This window comes from Phycodurus eques, chromosome 20 (genome assembly GCF_024500275.1).
Source record: "Phycodurus eques isolate BA_2022a chromosome 20, UOR_Pequ_1.1, whole genome shotgun sequence".
Lineage (NCBI taxonomy): Eukaryota > Metazoa > Chordata > Actinopteri > Syngnathiformes > Syngnathidae > Phycodurus > Phycodurus eques.
Window position 1 is genome coordinate 123443 of NC_084544.1, and position 14976 is coordinate 138418.

At 45.3% G+C, this 14976-nt stretch overlaps 2 protein-coding genes across 3 annotated transcripts; both read right to left on the bottom strand.

Annotated features, from left to right (window-relative positions):
* Positions 1–379: 379 nt before the first annotated feature.
* On the bottom strand, positions 380–9529 carry cct3 (chaperonin containing TCP1, subunit 3 (gamma)). The gene is made up of 14 exons (XM_061665339.1): positions 9416–9529; positions 7265–7326; positions 7131–7181; positions 6990–7052; positions 6821–6917; positions 5668–5785; positions 5403–5589; positions 5190–5339; positions 3391–3523; positions 3233–3314; positions 2988–3168; positions 2593–2838; positions 567–698; positions 380–507 (listed from the first exon to the last, which is right to left on the bottom strand). The coding sequence occupies exons 1-14, from the start codon at positions 9441–9443 to the stop codon at positions 415–417; spliced, it is 1623 nt and encodes a 540-aa protein (XP_061521323.1). The 5' UTR covers positions 9444–9529; the 3' UTR covers positions 380–414.
* An 803-nt stretch (positions 9530–10332) lies between these two features.
* LOC133395537 (protein disulfide-isomerase A3-like) lies at positions 10333–14732 on the bottom strand. 2 transcript variants are annotated; one of them, XM_061664533.1, is made up of 13 exons: positions 14442–14732; positions 14118–14196; positions 13922–14039; positions 13748–13855; positions 13542–13671; positions 13327–13440; positions 12512–12637; positions 12241–12423; positions 12065–12173; positions 11865–11993; positions 10814–10893; positions 10686–10736; positions 10333–10599 (listed from the first exon to the last, which is right to left on the bottom strand). In XM_061664533.1, the coding sequence occupies exons 1-13, from the start codon at positions 14585–14587 to the stop codon at positions 10581–10583; spliced, it is 1392 nt and encodes a 463-aa protein (XP_061520517.1). In that variant the 5' UTR covers positions 14588–14732; the 3' UTR covers positions 10333–10580. The 2 variants fall into 2 exon arrangements, with proteins under 2 accessions (XP_061520517.1, XP_061520516.1); XM_061664532.1 differs by having other exon boundaries at positions 10679–10736.
* Between the last annotated feature and the right edge of the window lie 244 nt (positions 14733–14976).

Below are 14976 nucleotides of genomic sequence, written 5' to 3' on the forward strand. Positions count from 1 at the left end.
TCCTCTTGTCTTTCTGCCTAAGAACCCGCTTTTCACCTCTCCTTCGTCTTCAAACCACAGTAGCTGAATTTCCACCGGTGCACTGTAGGTTAACAGCGCCGATGGCAGAGCAGATGATGTTAACCTGGGCCACGACCGATCCGGTACAAAATTCTTTGGATGAACGGTCATACTTGGCAAAGTTTTATGCATTTGCATTTATCCCAGCTTGGGACCAGCGTACAGTTTGCACTGGCTTGTGCCCCCCATAGGGCTGTAATTTTTTTCTCTGCAATTCTAATGGGTGTCAATTATCCGCGGTCCACTTGTTGAACTGGTGAAGGTGCAAAATTGTCTCCACAATGGTGGCGGTGGACACATTCAAGGAAACAAACACGGGTGGTGATTTTGAACTTTATTGACTTCTAAATGAATTTACTCTGCTCCGGGTCCTCCTGCGGCCTGGTCCTTGTCTTTCTTCTTGTGACCCGACACTATGTCGTCGATGCGGAGCAACAAGATGGCCGTCTGTGGAAAAACAAGGTGAGAGGCCCACAAGGCAAAAGGAAAGCGGGAAGCGGTCTCACCTCCACTGCTGTCTTGTACGTCTGCGCCTTAACAGCCAGAGGCTCGCAGATGCCGGCGGCCGTCATGTCGCAAAGAGAACCCGTCTCGCCGTCCACGCCCCAGGAGGCGCCGTCCTGTGCCGTGTGCTTGGCCTGGAAGCCAGCAAAAAGGGGTTTTGAGAGCAACTTCCACACACACAGAAGTCACCAAGTGCAAGTGATGATGATGAGAATGATATCAGTTGGCAACGTTAGCTAAATGTCGTCATTGGTTTACATGGACCAGTTGTTTTTGGATCACGTAGAGTAAACTGTATATGATTAGCGTCCTATTTCATTACTAGTATACAAGTCAAATCTTTACTCAGAATTATGGTAGGACCCGATAAGTTTTTCACTTCTTCCTACTTATAAGCTATCTTGTGTTGATTTGTTTTTGTTAAATAAAGACAAAAAAAAAAAAAATTACTACACACATCAAATACGCAAAACACCAAGGGTAAAAATGGGAACAAAAAAAATAAACATCAAAGAGAAATTAAACAAACACTGGAAGGCACGATCACCATTTGTATTTTCGGGCGGTTGTGTAGAACACTTTGAAAAATCCGAAAAGGTTGAATCAAAGCAACTGGACTTTTTCTTGTTAGCATAAGCAAACCCACTAACACCCTCTGACAAAAGCTGGGTCACCCCAACCACAAATTCCCCAGAAGCAAACTCACCATTATTGTTTTCGCAGTGCAACAAAGAGTGCAATAACCCCTATATTGGAGAGACTAAGCTGCCGCTGCACATGCGCATGGCACAGCATCAACGGGTGGCTTCTTCAAGTCAAGAATCAGCGGTCATTTGCATTTCAAGGAGAGAGATTTATTCGAAGTCAACAACATCCAAATTTTGGATAGGAAGGAGCACTGGTTTGAAAGACGGTGGGGTGCATCTGCTGCTCCAGGAACTGCTCCGCCACCGATAGCATATCGCTAGCTAGCGCACGCGCAGTGAGACCAGGGAATTTGAAAGGCACGCACGCGCAAAGAGGTGTAAAAAGAAGCCATCTATGTCAAATTAACAAAAGCCGTCTGTAAACAGAAGAGGTGGTCCTGAAATCTCTCTCCCTAAAGACCAGCTTATTCAACGGGAAGAGTGGCCCTAATGACCTGTTTTGCCAGAGGACGACTGAACGTCCGAATGTTATGCAGAACGGTCCTTGCACTGACCATGCCGAGCAACAGCAACAACCCTCTATTGCTGACTACCCCCAGGGGACACACCCACCAACGCATAAACAGGAAGACTCCACACTGAACATTTAGAACTGAAAAAGCCTTTTGGATGTAAGGTGAGAGAGTCCAGTTGCGTTGATTCAACCTTTGCGGATTACCATGACAATCTGGATCACTGACAACCTACATTTACAAGTGGGCTTCACATGATCAGGATTTTTGGGGCCGATCACCAATCAGCAAGTTTAAAAAAAACGATAACCAATCACCGATCCGATCACAAGATGGAGCAATGTGTCCATTTACATGAAATGTTCATTTACTGTATATATTTGTGTACTTTATGACTTGTTCATTTATTGTATATACTTGTATACTGAGTACTGTATCCATCCATCGATCCATGTTCTGTACCGCTTATCCTCACTAGGGTCGCGGGCGTGCTGGACCCCATCCCAGCTCAAAATTATTCTCTAGCATTTCAGACAAAAGTTAAAACATCAATGACCTCTTGGGGGCATTCAAGGATTGGCCACTGACGTAAGTTTAGGTCAGATCAAGAGACAAGGATGACTCAGTAGGTGCTTATGAGGATTTGAAATCGGATCGGGTAGGAAGTGGGGAGCCAGTGAATTATTATTTTTTTCTTTCATGAGTAGCCGTTCAGCTGAACGAGCATCCCCGAACTCCTGATTGGAGTCGCTAGCGGTTGCGCAGGTGGGACTGGAAAGGAGGAGAGCTTCTTTGTCTTGATTGGTCGAAAGGAGTCAGGCGTGCGACAGAAGGCGAACAAACGTTAAGAAGGCAGAAATTTGGGGTACCCTGAGTGAGGTGAGCACACGAATGGTGGAGGCGCCGCAGTTCTGGATGAGGGTGCGCGGGATGACCTCCAGGGCCTGGGCCACGGCGCGGTAGGGCCACTGCTCCACGCCCACCAGGGCGCGAGAACGCTCCATCAGTCGCTTGGACACAGCCATCTCTACGGCGCCCCCTCCTGGCAGCAGGGAGGGCTCCAGCATCACGTTGCGACAAACCTGCATGGCATCCTGAAGGTTTCGCTCCACCTCCTGCACACACGTGTTTCACATTTCAAAGTGCCCTTCCTTTTCCGCACACTCATGACCAGATTTCATTATTCTCATGAGTCATGTTCCCAAAATTTCCAGACCTGAAAATGTATCAAATTAAATTGCGCACAAGACATGGGCAAGCTCACCGCCAAGATCTCCTTGCTGGCCCCTCTGAGCAGGATGGTGCAGGCTTTGGGGTCTTTGCACTCAGTGATGAAGGTGAAGTACTCGTCGCCGATCTTCTTGACCTCAAAGAGCCCCGCCCCCGCACCCACGTCGTCCTCACGCAGCTCGTCAGTACGGCTGACGATGCGAGCGCCGCACGCCCTGAGGTGACATGGCACTGTAAGGCGCGAGCGCCTCACACTTAGGATACTCTAACGCTAATGACCTGGCGATGCGGTTGTTGTCCGTCTTTCTGACGCGGCGAATGGCGGTGATGTTGGCCTTCATCAGGTAATGCTGAGCCAGGTCTAAGGGGGCGGAGCCATAACATCACGCTACAAGTAAGGAAACAACAACTGACACAGCGCATTGGCGCGGACCAACCTGAGATTCCTTTCTCGGTGAAGACTAAGTCGGGTTTGACTCGGATGACGTCCTCGCACATCTGCTGGATGTGCTCCTCCTCCATCTGCAGGATCCTGGCAAAGTCCTCCTCCCTGCTGATCTCAATGTCAGTCTACACACACACACACACACACACAATAATTTACATAGCTGCTCCCACCACACTTCAGTTCCATGAACCCTGTCCTGCATGCTTCCCCTCCTATCCTGTCCAGTCCTTTCTTCACAGGTTGTAGAACTGACCCATACAACACTCAAATCCAATGTGTCATTGTAGTAGTTATATAAAACTGTTCCAGCATAAAAGGGATACATAGCTTCCTCTCTGCTTGACCTAACAGCCGATTTGAATCTGAAAATTGTGATTCATTTTTTTTTTTTCCAGCGGACTGAAATGCCAATTCCAGTCAACACCCATTTGTGCATAGCCCTACTAATTACTAAAAAAGTTTTTTATATTAACATTCTCATCTCACTAGCAGGGTTATAACAGTTTGGGATCTTCTATTATAGTTCGTGTTTATTTTGTTTTGACTTTTCTTTTTTTAAATTCAGTTTTAATTAGTTTTTAGAGCAGGTTCATTTTTTTTTTTTTTTTTAAATTTAAAAAATACTTTGTTTTAGTTTACTTTTTATTAGTTTTTGTTTTTCATACATTGTATTTGCAGAGTGTGCGATAAAGCCGCAGTGCATCATTCTTGGTAACTTTAAGCCTCCGCATACTCAACTTCGTATTGTTGGACCACAACTGAGCAGTGTAGAATGGAAAAACCTGAATAGTGAACACTTCACAAAATCAGAGCACATAGAGAACTTCCCAAACAGCATATTAACCTGAGAATATATTTTGCAGCGCCAACAAAGTCTTTGTCATCCATCCAATTCTCAGATATGACCCAAGGTATTTGATTTCCTCACATACATCAAGAGAACATTTAGAAAAATAAAATGCTAGAACATTTCCTATCCTTGTTGCTTTTATCATTATGTGGCTTTTCTTGGCATTACATTGAATGTCATGATCTGTGCCATACTTGGAGCACACCTTCAGCATCTGTTGCAACCAACTCAGCACTACATGGCCTGACAAGGACCATGTCGTCTGCATACATACTGTAAGATGGTTTACAATAGAATTGCCCATAAGGCAACCTGTAATAGATCCATTGCATTGAATTGACAGGTCATTCATATAGGCATTAAATAAAATAGTGGATTGTATTCCTCCATGTCTTATTCCGTTACTAACATAAAATGGAGCAGATACAACATTATCCCATTTAACCTGAAATGTTTGATGGGCATACCAAAACAAATACCAAAAATGTAGGAACACTTCTACCAAGCAATTTCAAAAACAGTTTTCATTGTTAATCCTATCAAAAGCCCTAGTGGCATTAATCAAGCATAAAAATACAGATGAGTTGAGACGTGTACCTTGGATACAATCTCTTTGACAGCGTCAATACGAAGGTCAGTAGGAGGTATCCGGTTTTTGTTTGAAGCCAAACTGGTTGTCAGTGATAAGGACAAACACTTCTAACGTTGGTAATATGATTCTCTCCAGTACTTTAGACAAGATACTGGCTAATGCAGTAGGTCAATAATTGTCTATACAATTCAGTTTAACAGCCTTATCTTTGAAGTTGCTGGACGGTAAGAAAGATTGCTAACATATGGAAAACAACAAAACAACAACAAACAAATCAACGCAAAACTGAAATCAACTAATGCTTTTGCGATTCCTAAGAAGCGCTCGTTAGGACGTTTGCGCTCACCTGGCTCTCGCCTTTCTTGTACTCCAGCGAGCAGTCGAGGAGGACGATGCGTGGCTCTCTAATGAGGCGGCGCATGCGCGGGTGCGTCACGTCCTTGTTGACCATCACGCCTCGCAGCACGCACGACTCCTCGATGATGCCGCCCGGGACCTGCAGCAGACAGCAAACGCGGTGGGATGGCGGCTCACTCGGCGCGTGCGTGCATTCGCTTACCTTCTCCACCTTCGCATACTTCTTGATGTCGATCTCCTTGCGCCCGTTGTCGTCCATCTCCACGGTAACCACGGCGTCGAGCGCCATGCCACACGCCAGCTCCGACCAGCGGCTGAGCGCTTTGGTGTTGATGGCCGAGCGCACAATCAGCAGCATGGCTGCGCGGTCCGCCGTGTTCACGGGGACGCTTCCGGGGGAAAAGGTCAATTTGTCAACGGCATGCAGTCTCGCCACGACAGGTGTTCTGCCGTGGGCGGGCGTCTACCTGATCTCCTTCAACGTTTCCAACATGTCCTCCAAGGCTCGCCTGTACGCGCTGATGACGACGGTGGGGTGCATCTGCTGCTCCAGGAACTGCTCCGCTACCGATAGCATCTCGCCAGCTAGCGCAGTGAGATCAGGGCATTTGAAAGGCACGCACGCGCAAACACTCGGGATTGAACCACATTGTATTTTTTTGTAGCGGATGCTAAAGTGATGACAATTCTTTAAAAAAAAAACATGAAGGACGAGGTGAAATTTTTATTTCAATGGGATTGAAATTAAACAGTCAAGCATTTCAGAAAGCCATTATTAAACAAAACATAACCATAAAGAAATTAATGGTTGTTGTTCAGTCATATTTTTAAAAAAACAAAAACTTTTCAGAAATTGTGACAGGGTATGTAAACTTATGAGCACAACTGTACATACATACATACATACATACATATATATATACACATATATATACACATACATATATATATATATATATACACATACACATATATAGACATACACATACACATATATATATACATACATATATATATATATATACATACACATATATACATATATATATATACATATATATACACACATATATATATACATATATATACACACATATACACGTACCTCTGTCATATTGGAATGTAGGCTACACTTATTTTTTTATAACCACTAGGTGGTGGTGGCATTTTGGAATGAAAGTGTACAGTCCTTTCATAACCACTAGATGGGAGCATACATTTATAAAATGTGAACGGTTTTTCTATTTGCCCCTATACCCATGTATAATGCGCACTATTGACGTTTGAGAATTTTTTGAGGAGAAAAATGCACATTATACATGAGAAATTACGATACTTGAGGACTGACTTGCAGATTTTCCAAGTGGTCGTGCTACTGGTCTCATTTTTTGTAGAATATTTCCACACGCATGAGACACCGTTGTGAGTTTAACGCGCCAACCGAATGCCTGTCGGGTTCAAACGAGGCGCCCGTGTTGTTAAAACAGGTGATTGGAGATTCATCGACTTCAAGCTCTAAACGACATTGCAGAGTGGTAAAGTCATCACATCGACAACTGGTTCAAACCCTAGAAATCACACGCGAGCGATCAGGCACACTCGAACACACCCGCTCCTCACCAAGGATGATAACCGACGTGGTCCCATCTCCCACCTCTTCATCCTGCGTGCGGCTGATCTCGATCATTGATTTAGCTGCGGGATGCTGCACCTGGATCTGTCGCCATGGAGACGTGGATGCGGTCAAACGATGGGCGCACTACACGTGTCGACCTGTAGGAGGGCTCACCTCTCGCAGGATGGCGTTTCCGTCGTTGGTCATGACAATTCCTCCGGTGGGGTCCAGCAGCATCTGCACACATGCACTACCAACATTAGCGCTCGTCGCGAACATTAGCACTGCTAGCCAACCAGTCAGCAGGTAGCTCACCTTCATCATGGCGCGCGGGCCCAGACACGTCCTGATGACATCTGCGATGGTCTGCGAAACGAAACGTTCAATTGCTGTTCATCAAGTTGTTAATTGCTCACCCTCTGATGTGCAAAAACAAAAAAAAACATTACCTTGGCTGCATTGATGTTTCCAGTCTGTACTTTTCGTCCCGATTCTCTCTTCACGTTCTGGTCTGTAAAAAAGAAGTCCTATTAATTTGAAGTCTTTGCTTCATGATATTAATCAATATGCACCAAATCAACACTTATTGATTGACAATAAGTAATAAGTAGAAGTTGACAATTAATTATGATTGGTTCAGGCGTAGGGAAACAGATCACCGATCCGATCACAAGATTAAGGAATGTGTCTATTTAAATGACCTGTTCATTTACTTTATATACTTGTGTACTGAATTGCTCAAAAAATTATATTTACAATAAATAATGTACCTTTGTTCCTCTATTTATGCCAGTGAGGCATAGTGACAGACAGAACAAATGAATGGTCTTGTATTGGATGGCGAGAAGTAAATACAGTAATGAATGTATCCACTTTTTGTGACATTTTTGTTTGTTGCTGTGCCGTGAGATTTTTCAATTGTAAAATATGATCCTTGGCTCCATAAGGTTGGAAATCACTGCTGTAGTCCGATCGTGTCTTCTAATCAGTCAGGTCAAACCAACATTACAACATGACAGAAATAATGGGTGCTAACTTACTGTAATTAAATAAATGTATTTCTAATTAAATTACTTCACCTGCACCGAAACTTTAGAGCATGATTCAACAGAACATGTTTAAGTACAACCGTTCGTGCTACATAATGTTTTTGTTGCCTGCTTGCGAGCCGTATTGTATTGTATTGTATTAAAGGGTACGGGAATATACCTCAGGCAAGCCTTAAACAAACGTCCTCTCCTCTACTGAGAACCGGTGAACACCAACACACGTTTCCCCCCCATTTTGTCCTTATAATAGTCAACTCGATCCACTCTTGTTGTTGTTGCCACGGTAACGGGTGATTCCGGTCGCATTTGAGTTGACAAGATAAAGCCCAGTGATCGTAAAAAACAGGATGCGGTGGTATCGGAATACAAGATTTTATTGCAGTAGTCTGACAGTCCAATCATGAAAGAACAGAATTGTCTTGTAGTTTGATCCGGGCATTACGTCTTGACTGTCTCAGAGACGTGTTGTCAAAAGAAATAGTTGATATATAAGCAATAATTGATCAATAAAAGTAGTGAGCGACATTAAGATCTTTGTAACAGAATAAAAGTGCCGTTACTTCTTAACAGCAGAAGCGACTGAAGTTTTTTTTTTGTGGTCTCGTCAACTCCTGTGACTTATCCAATGTAGGTCCCAACCGCACAGGTGGAACCTCAGGCCAATGTGCTCGCATATTAGTCCGCCGCGGAGTAATATTCACAAGTACATCTGTGTGTGGATGGCGGATGTGTGGAATGGATCAAGCTGCCAGCATTCAAGGAGTACGAGTACGAAACAGCCTATGACGACAGCGACCCCCCCCCCCCCTACACTGGAAAAACTCATCGGATCTATACGATTCACGTAAATGGCCTATTTTGAGTTCAAAACGGCTGATTTCACCAAAAGGCGACTGATTTGCATTTATGATATGTATATATTTATACATATATACAGGGTGATTGAAAAGTAACTCCCTATTTTAAAATTCTTATAATTTATTCACATGCTGTAATATTTTTCTCATTTTTTTTGTATATGTTCCATGATTAAAGGAGTAAGTCTATTCTACCAAACCAACGACTTTGGAAGAACGTGAAGGGCGAATACGAGCAATTATGTCTTCCATCCCAAAAGATTTCCTTGTGAAATCAGTTAATGCGGTTCCCAAGGCGGCTTGAGAAACTGGTGGCTAATGCTGGCACCCTAAGATGCTAACGGTTAGCATCAGCTAGCTACGTGAGCTCACACGCTCAATGACGGCGAGGGTGTGGCCTAATGGCCACATCTCACTGCTAGGCCGAAGCGGCTCAATATCGACGACAGTCAAGTAGAAGGCACGTTAAAATGTTAGCAACTGACAGGGTGACGGCCGCTATACATTACACAGCCATTGTATCTCCATTAACTGCACCGGCACAAGCTAACACGGCTAACAGTTAGCTCGCTCAAACGCCTAGCTTAGCACGTGCCACACACAGACTCAGAGCGCTGTGTGCGCCACTCGGCGTTCGCGGGTCGCCATTAAAGCCACTTGAAGGACAAAGCGGCGACATGGGCCGTTTACTTACTGAGGACGAGAACCTGCTGGCCGAACATCTTGAAAAGAAGGAAAAAGACGAAGATGAGGAAGAATGTCGACCGGCTTCACACGACTCGAAGCTTCCGAATGGGGTGGGGCTTGCAGAACGACAAGCGTGATCGGCGGACACATCCACCAATAGAATGCATCCCAGCTTCTTTTCCTTTTTGCAGCGGTTGGCAGCCATCTTGATGGAGCATTAACGCCTCCTCGTGTCCCAAACGACGGATGTTTAATCCAAACATATAAACCAAACTTCAACATATAAACTGGTGTCCCTTAAACATTTTATCAATTATTATCAATAAATATATATTATTTATACAAAGATGTTCCCAATCAGCCATTCCCAGTACTGCTTCCAAACTAACATCCCTCACAACCTATCTTACTTCATTTCTCCCTCATCCCTTCTCTCAGTCTCCTTCAGCTCATTAATGCGTGTTCAGACACATTACTCACAAACTTGGCTCATGTTTCCCTAACAACTTTAGTGTTTTATTTAATCCACAGTGTCCCAGCCTTAACCTTGTTAGCATCGTTTCCTCCCTCCTCTGCCTACTACCTAATAACTTGATTCTTTATCTTTTGTTTTGAATCCATCCCTTCTTTCCTGCCATATCTGATTGTGATCACAGTTTCACGACGCCACAACTTTCATGACGGCGCATTTGTGATACTCAGGTCAATTCTTCATCATTATTTATATTCATATTTACAACATATGATTGTTTTTAGTTGAGTGATTTAAATGAAACATAATGATTGTGTGAGACTCAGTCAAATGTTTCTCAACTCTACAAAACAGACAAAAAAAGAGACACAAACATGACCACAAATGCCAAGTTGGATTTCCTTTTTTTTTTTTTTTTTGAAAAAAAACAATTTCAAATAAATATACACCAATATAATAAATAGACCAATCCACCAATGACTACATAGGAATCAAGTCTTTCCAAATGATATAAATAAGGAAACAAACAAATAAACAAACAATCAAATAAATAAATAAATAGTCCAATCAATGAATGTGTGTGTAGAACTGAAGTCTTTCAAAGGTTTGGGTTTGTTTCAGGGTCAGGTTACCGCCGTTCGTCAGAGTTCCTGTTTGACGTCGCTTCGGCCGGCCTGACGCCGCAAGAAACGCAGGAAGTCTAGGAGTTCTCGCCCGCCCTGTGACAGACAACAGGTCAGAGGTCACAAGCGCTTCCCATGGCGAGGAAATTAACAAAATGGAAGCCTGCGGCCTCACCTCGTACCGAACGGGCTCATCCTTCCTGCCGGCGGGAGCCAAGTAGATGGTCGGGTAGCTGAGGACCCAAAGCGTCAATTGTTTGCGCGCGTGGCGGTTTAAGACGTGTGCGGCAAACGTGTCATGTGACCTCACCCTCGGACATCATAGCTGGGCGGCACGTCGTTATCCACGGCGTTCATCTTGGCGATGACCACGTTTGCGTCTGAAGACAGCTGAGAAAAGGACAGCAAGAAGACCCACCAAACACTATTTGTTAGGTGTAAGGAGAACGAGGGCAGCTGCAACTAAGTGGAGACTGCGGAGTGTAAACCGCTCGACCAATGCGTGCGCAGCACTGCTTTCGACACTCACCTGCTGGTACGACCGCTATATCTCGGATATTTATGCAATCGTTTTTGGGGGTTTACAGTATATATGCAAGTTTGACGTTAGACCAGTGTAGTACCACCTTGTGCCAGAACACGCGAGGCAGCACTGAGCTCTAATGGAAGAGATGCAGCATAATTAGGAGCAAGAGAAGGTGCCCAACTAAGCTCCAATAGGTCGTCGTTCCGACGTTGCAGAGAAAATATATCCCGGCTGTGAGTATTGTTGTATGTGTTGTTGCTCCATTTGTGTTAAGTAACAGTTCTTTGAAGGGGTTAGAATTACCGTAACATCTATGCTAATTTCCGTTAGCACGTGTATGGCGTTTCAAATAATATGTTAGCATTAAGCTAACGGACTTTGATCAGACACATTGATAAGGTTGAAGATTTTGGTGTTTTAATACACAATGTTTAATCATTAGTTTTATCTGTGAATTTTACAGTAAACTTTAAAAAACGCCATTGACGTCTTTAGACGACATTGGCAGGAAATAGTTTGATTCTGAATTACGTCTTTGGACGGCATTGGGAGGGAATGAGTTAACTGGAACTGACAGATAAACAGCTTGAGGCAAACACGCTTGGCCTCTTTTTTGGAGAAATGTGCGAGCCAGAGCGTGAGAACAGGAAATACTTTCAAATGTGTCAAACTACTTCAAATAACGTTTTTAACATGATCTTTGTATTTTCACCTATTACGGGCTGTTCTAGAGCATATCCTGCCAATAAAACAGGGGTTCAGTGTATCAGCTTGAGTCGGTACCATGAAGTGGAAAAGGGCAGAAAGTGATGATGAGGATGCAGGTGAAGGGTACCGTCTCAGCCAGTGCCGTGTAAACTGGTTCCAACTTCTTGCAGTGAAGACAGGACGGCGAGTAGAACTGGATCAGGACATCTTTGGCAGGCTGATTAACGACGGCGTCGAACGTCTCGGCCACCGCCACCTGTGTCACACGCCCGCTGTGAAGTCACTTCCTCTCACCGCTAGTAACGACCCGCCCCTCATCTTACTCACCTGAACGGCGCCCTCGTTTCTGTCCGGTACCGGCTCGGACTTAATGTAGCGCTTGAGTCGCCCGGCAAAGTACTGGTCCAGAAACCTCTCCAGAGAGGTGCCGTCCCTCCTGGAAGACGCACGCGTCATACGTGTCAGGCCCCGCCGCCTCCCGTTAGCATGTTAGTGCTACTTACGTGAACTCCTCCCTCATGGCGTACTTGTGACCCGCTTTGGTGCGGACGGTCACGACGGGAACGTCTCCGCTGTCCGACATCCCCACGCCGAACTCGCCTTCCAGCTCGGCCCGGAAGTCCTTTTGATTGGCTACTGAGAAACTCAGGCCCCGCCCCGCATACTTAGATGCCACCTTCATCACCCTGGCGACGGGGCACGGATGGGAAGGACGGGCGTCGTGACAACAGTCCAGTATGCGCGTGCGTACGTGTGTACGTGGGTGTGTGTCACCTGTTCCTCCAGTAATTGGAGCCTCGGCCGTTGTGTTCGTAGTCCAGGTTGTAAAACGCCGTCAGGAGGTCACGAACTCTCAGACGATCTTTGTTCTCCAACGTCATGTGAGGACAAAGTCCAAATCTACACACACACACACACACACACACACAAAACGCCAATGGTGAAAGTAATCAAGGGCAAATTATTTTTCAGGTATTTTTCACCTCACTTGAGCATTTTTTTTCTTTGCCGAGTTTTTACTTTTCTTCTGCACATTTGAAAATAGATTTGTATCCTTTCTTTCTTTTCCAAAACATGTTTGTTACTTTTGAAGATGTTTTGAGGTAGTCAGCCGTGCTTGAAATCTTGATTGACACCTTTCAGATTTATGAGGCAAAATAAATAAGTAGAAAAACAGAGATAGCAGTGACAAGGAGGAACATGAACCAGGGAGAAGCAAGATATTCCACATCCATGGCCTTATTAAAGAGAATCATTTGATATTGTCGGCTCGAAGAACAATTGGTGGCGAATGTGTTGCGTCTTGTGCCCGCCTAAAAAGCACTTCTGCTCTTCACAAATTCCATCCATCTGATTTCGCCAGTTTTCTTCAATAGCTAATTTAGTGATTTTAGAGTTTTCTGTTATCTTATCAAAACTGGTATTGTAAACACTACTTTACTTTTGTCCTTGAGTCAATTTCAATCTGTGCTGTTTACTCTTAAAAGAGTTGGATCAGTACTTTTGACACAAGCGTCTGTACTTTTGCTTCAGTGCAGAATGTGCGGACTGTTGCCACCCGAGCGTAACTTATACACGCACACACTTACACGTGGCCTCGGATGAAGCGTCTCAGAGACGGGATGGTCACGCAATCTCTGAAAACAACAACGCTGTCCTCAAACCGATTGGCCAGTCTGGGAGGCCGGAACAACAGCACGCCTCTGAAACACGCACACACGCGTACATGCGAACACACAAAGTTTAGACAGACTCAGACACGATGTCGGCGTTGAGGTTCGGAGTGCAAAGAGTTAAGACCAACTCTGATTGGAGTCCGTAGGGAACGGCGAGCTTCATTTGCGTCGTGTGAGCGAACCGGAACTGATCTCGCAAAAGTCCTGCGGCTTTCACAAAGTCAACCAGACCGGAACTTTCCTCACCTGAAAACACACCTGACACGGCACACGCACTCCAGTCAGCGCAACGAAGCGAGGGGGGAGTCGAGGGGTCGACGTGACGCGTTCGTACCGACGACGGACACGTCGTAGTGGCGGACGAACGTCTGCAGGTCTTCGTCGCTCAGCAGCCTCGCGGAGTCCGGACCCGTCTGCTTCGTCATGTACCGACAGATCCCCTCTACCGCACACGCGCAACATCAGTCCCTGTGCGCGTGCGTCGTGTAAGTGCGTGGGCAGGTTTTACCAGCAGAGCGAGGACCGTCGTAGGAGCCGGAATCTCTCCCGTTCCTGAAGATCTTCAGTGTCGGATACCCCGACACGTCAAAGCGACTGCACGTGTCCACCTGAGATGTACAGTCCACCTGACACACGCGTGCACACACGCGTCAGACAAGGGCTGGCAGGGTGGCGCACACGCGCGCGCGCACACACGATGTTACCTTCGCTAACTGCACAGATCCCTTCAGTTTGCCAGCTGCTTTCTCAAACTCTGGAGCCAACTTCTTACAGTGACCACACCTGAACGAAGGAAGGGAGGATGGAAAAGAGGAAGGGAGCAAGCGTCGTTGGATGAAAGGAGGACAGCAAATGAGAGGAGGGAGCAAGAAAGGCAGGAAAGACGGAAGGGTCGTAGGGACGATGGGAGAAAGAAGAAAGAAATGGAGGGATGGAGCACGGAAGGGTGATTTGAAGGCATCATAAGAATGATATACATCAACAAGGATGACGTGAGTGTTGTCTTAAAGCGTGCGCGTGCGCGTTACCAGGGCGCGTAGAACTTGACGAGCATGGTGTCGTGCTCGCTCGCCAGGTAGTCGAAGTCTGCGTCCCCGAGCACGAGCACGTCGCTGCGCAAGGACGCCGACGCCGGAAAAAGCAGGAAGAGCAAAAACGTGACGGCGGCCGTCATGACGACGAACAACGATTAAAAGGCGTTAAAAAATACTCATGTCAACGCGCGAGACGAAGGCGACGCTGGCTTCATCCTTCAGCGTCAAATTTCAAACATTCGCTATTGTTTCCGGAAACAACATTTAAAATAAAAGCGAGACTTTAGCTGATTAGTTTACCAATGACGTCACAACGAAATATATTTGAGGGAAATAAAATACAATTGACTCTTAAATGGCTAAGTAGTATTAAGTATAAAATAGCAACATTGGAGTTAAGTGAAGTCCTCGTCGTCTACTTTTATTCTGAAGTGTGTGTAAATGGAGAAACCGTGACCGCTTATTACCTTCCTCCCAACTGCATTTCATAAATATACCTTACACAACACACAACAAGTGTCACGTATGG

Excerpts from the sequence above, each read along its gene's own strand:
- cct3 (XM_061665339.1), bottom strand. The coding sequence starts at position 9,443 with ATGTTCGGCCAGCAGGTTCTCGTCCTCA. Across the intron at positions 5,786-6,820 it reads CACGTCGGTTATCATCCTTG|CTGGCGAGATGCTATCGGTA; the intron begins GTGAGGAGCGGG and ends TCACTGCGCTAG. Across the intron at positions 3,169-3,232 it reads GACAACAACCGCATCGCCAG|GGCGTGCGGCGCTCGCATCG; the intron begins GTCATTAGCGTT and ends ATGTCACCTCAG.
- LOC133395537 (XM_061664532.1), bottom strand. The coding sequence starts at position 14,587 with ATGACGGCCGCCGTCACGTTTTTGCTCTTCCTGCTTTTTCCGGCGTCG. Across the intron at positions 13,441-13,541 it reads CCCTACGGACTCCAATCAGA|AGGCGTGCTGTTGTTCCGGC; the intron begins GTTGGTCTTAAC and ends TGCGTGTTTCAG. Across the intron at positions 10,894-11,864 it reads ACACGGCACTGGCTGAGACG|CTGTCTTCAGACGCAAACGT; the intron begins GTACCCTTCACC and ends TCCTTTTCTCAG.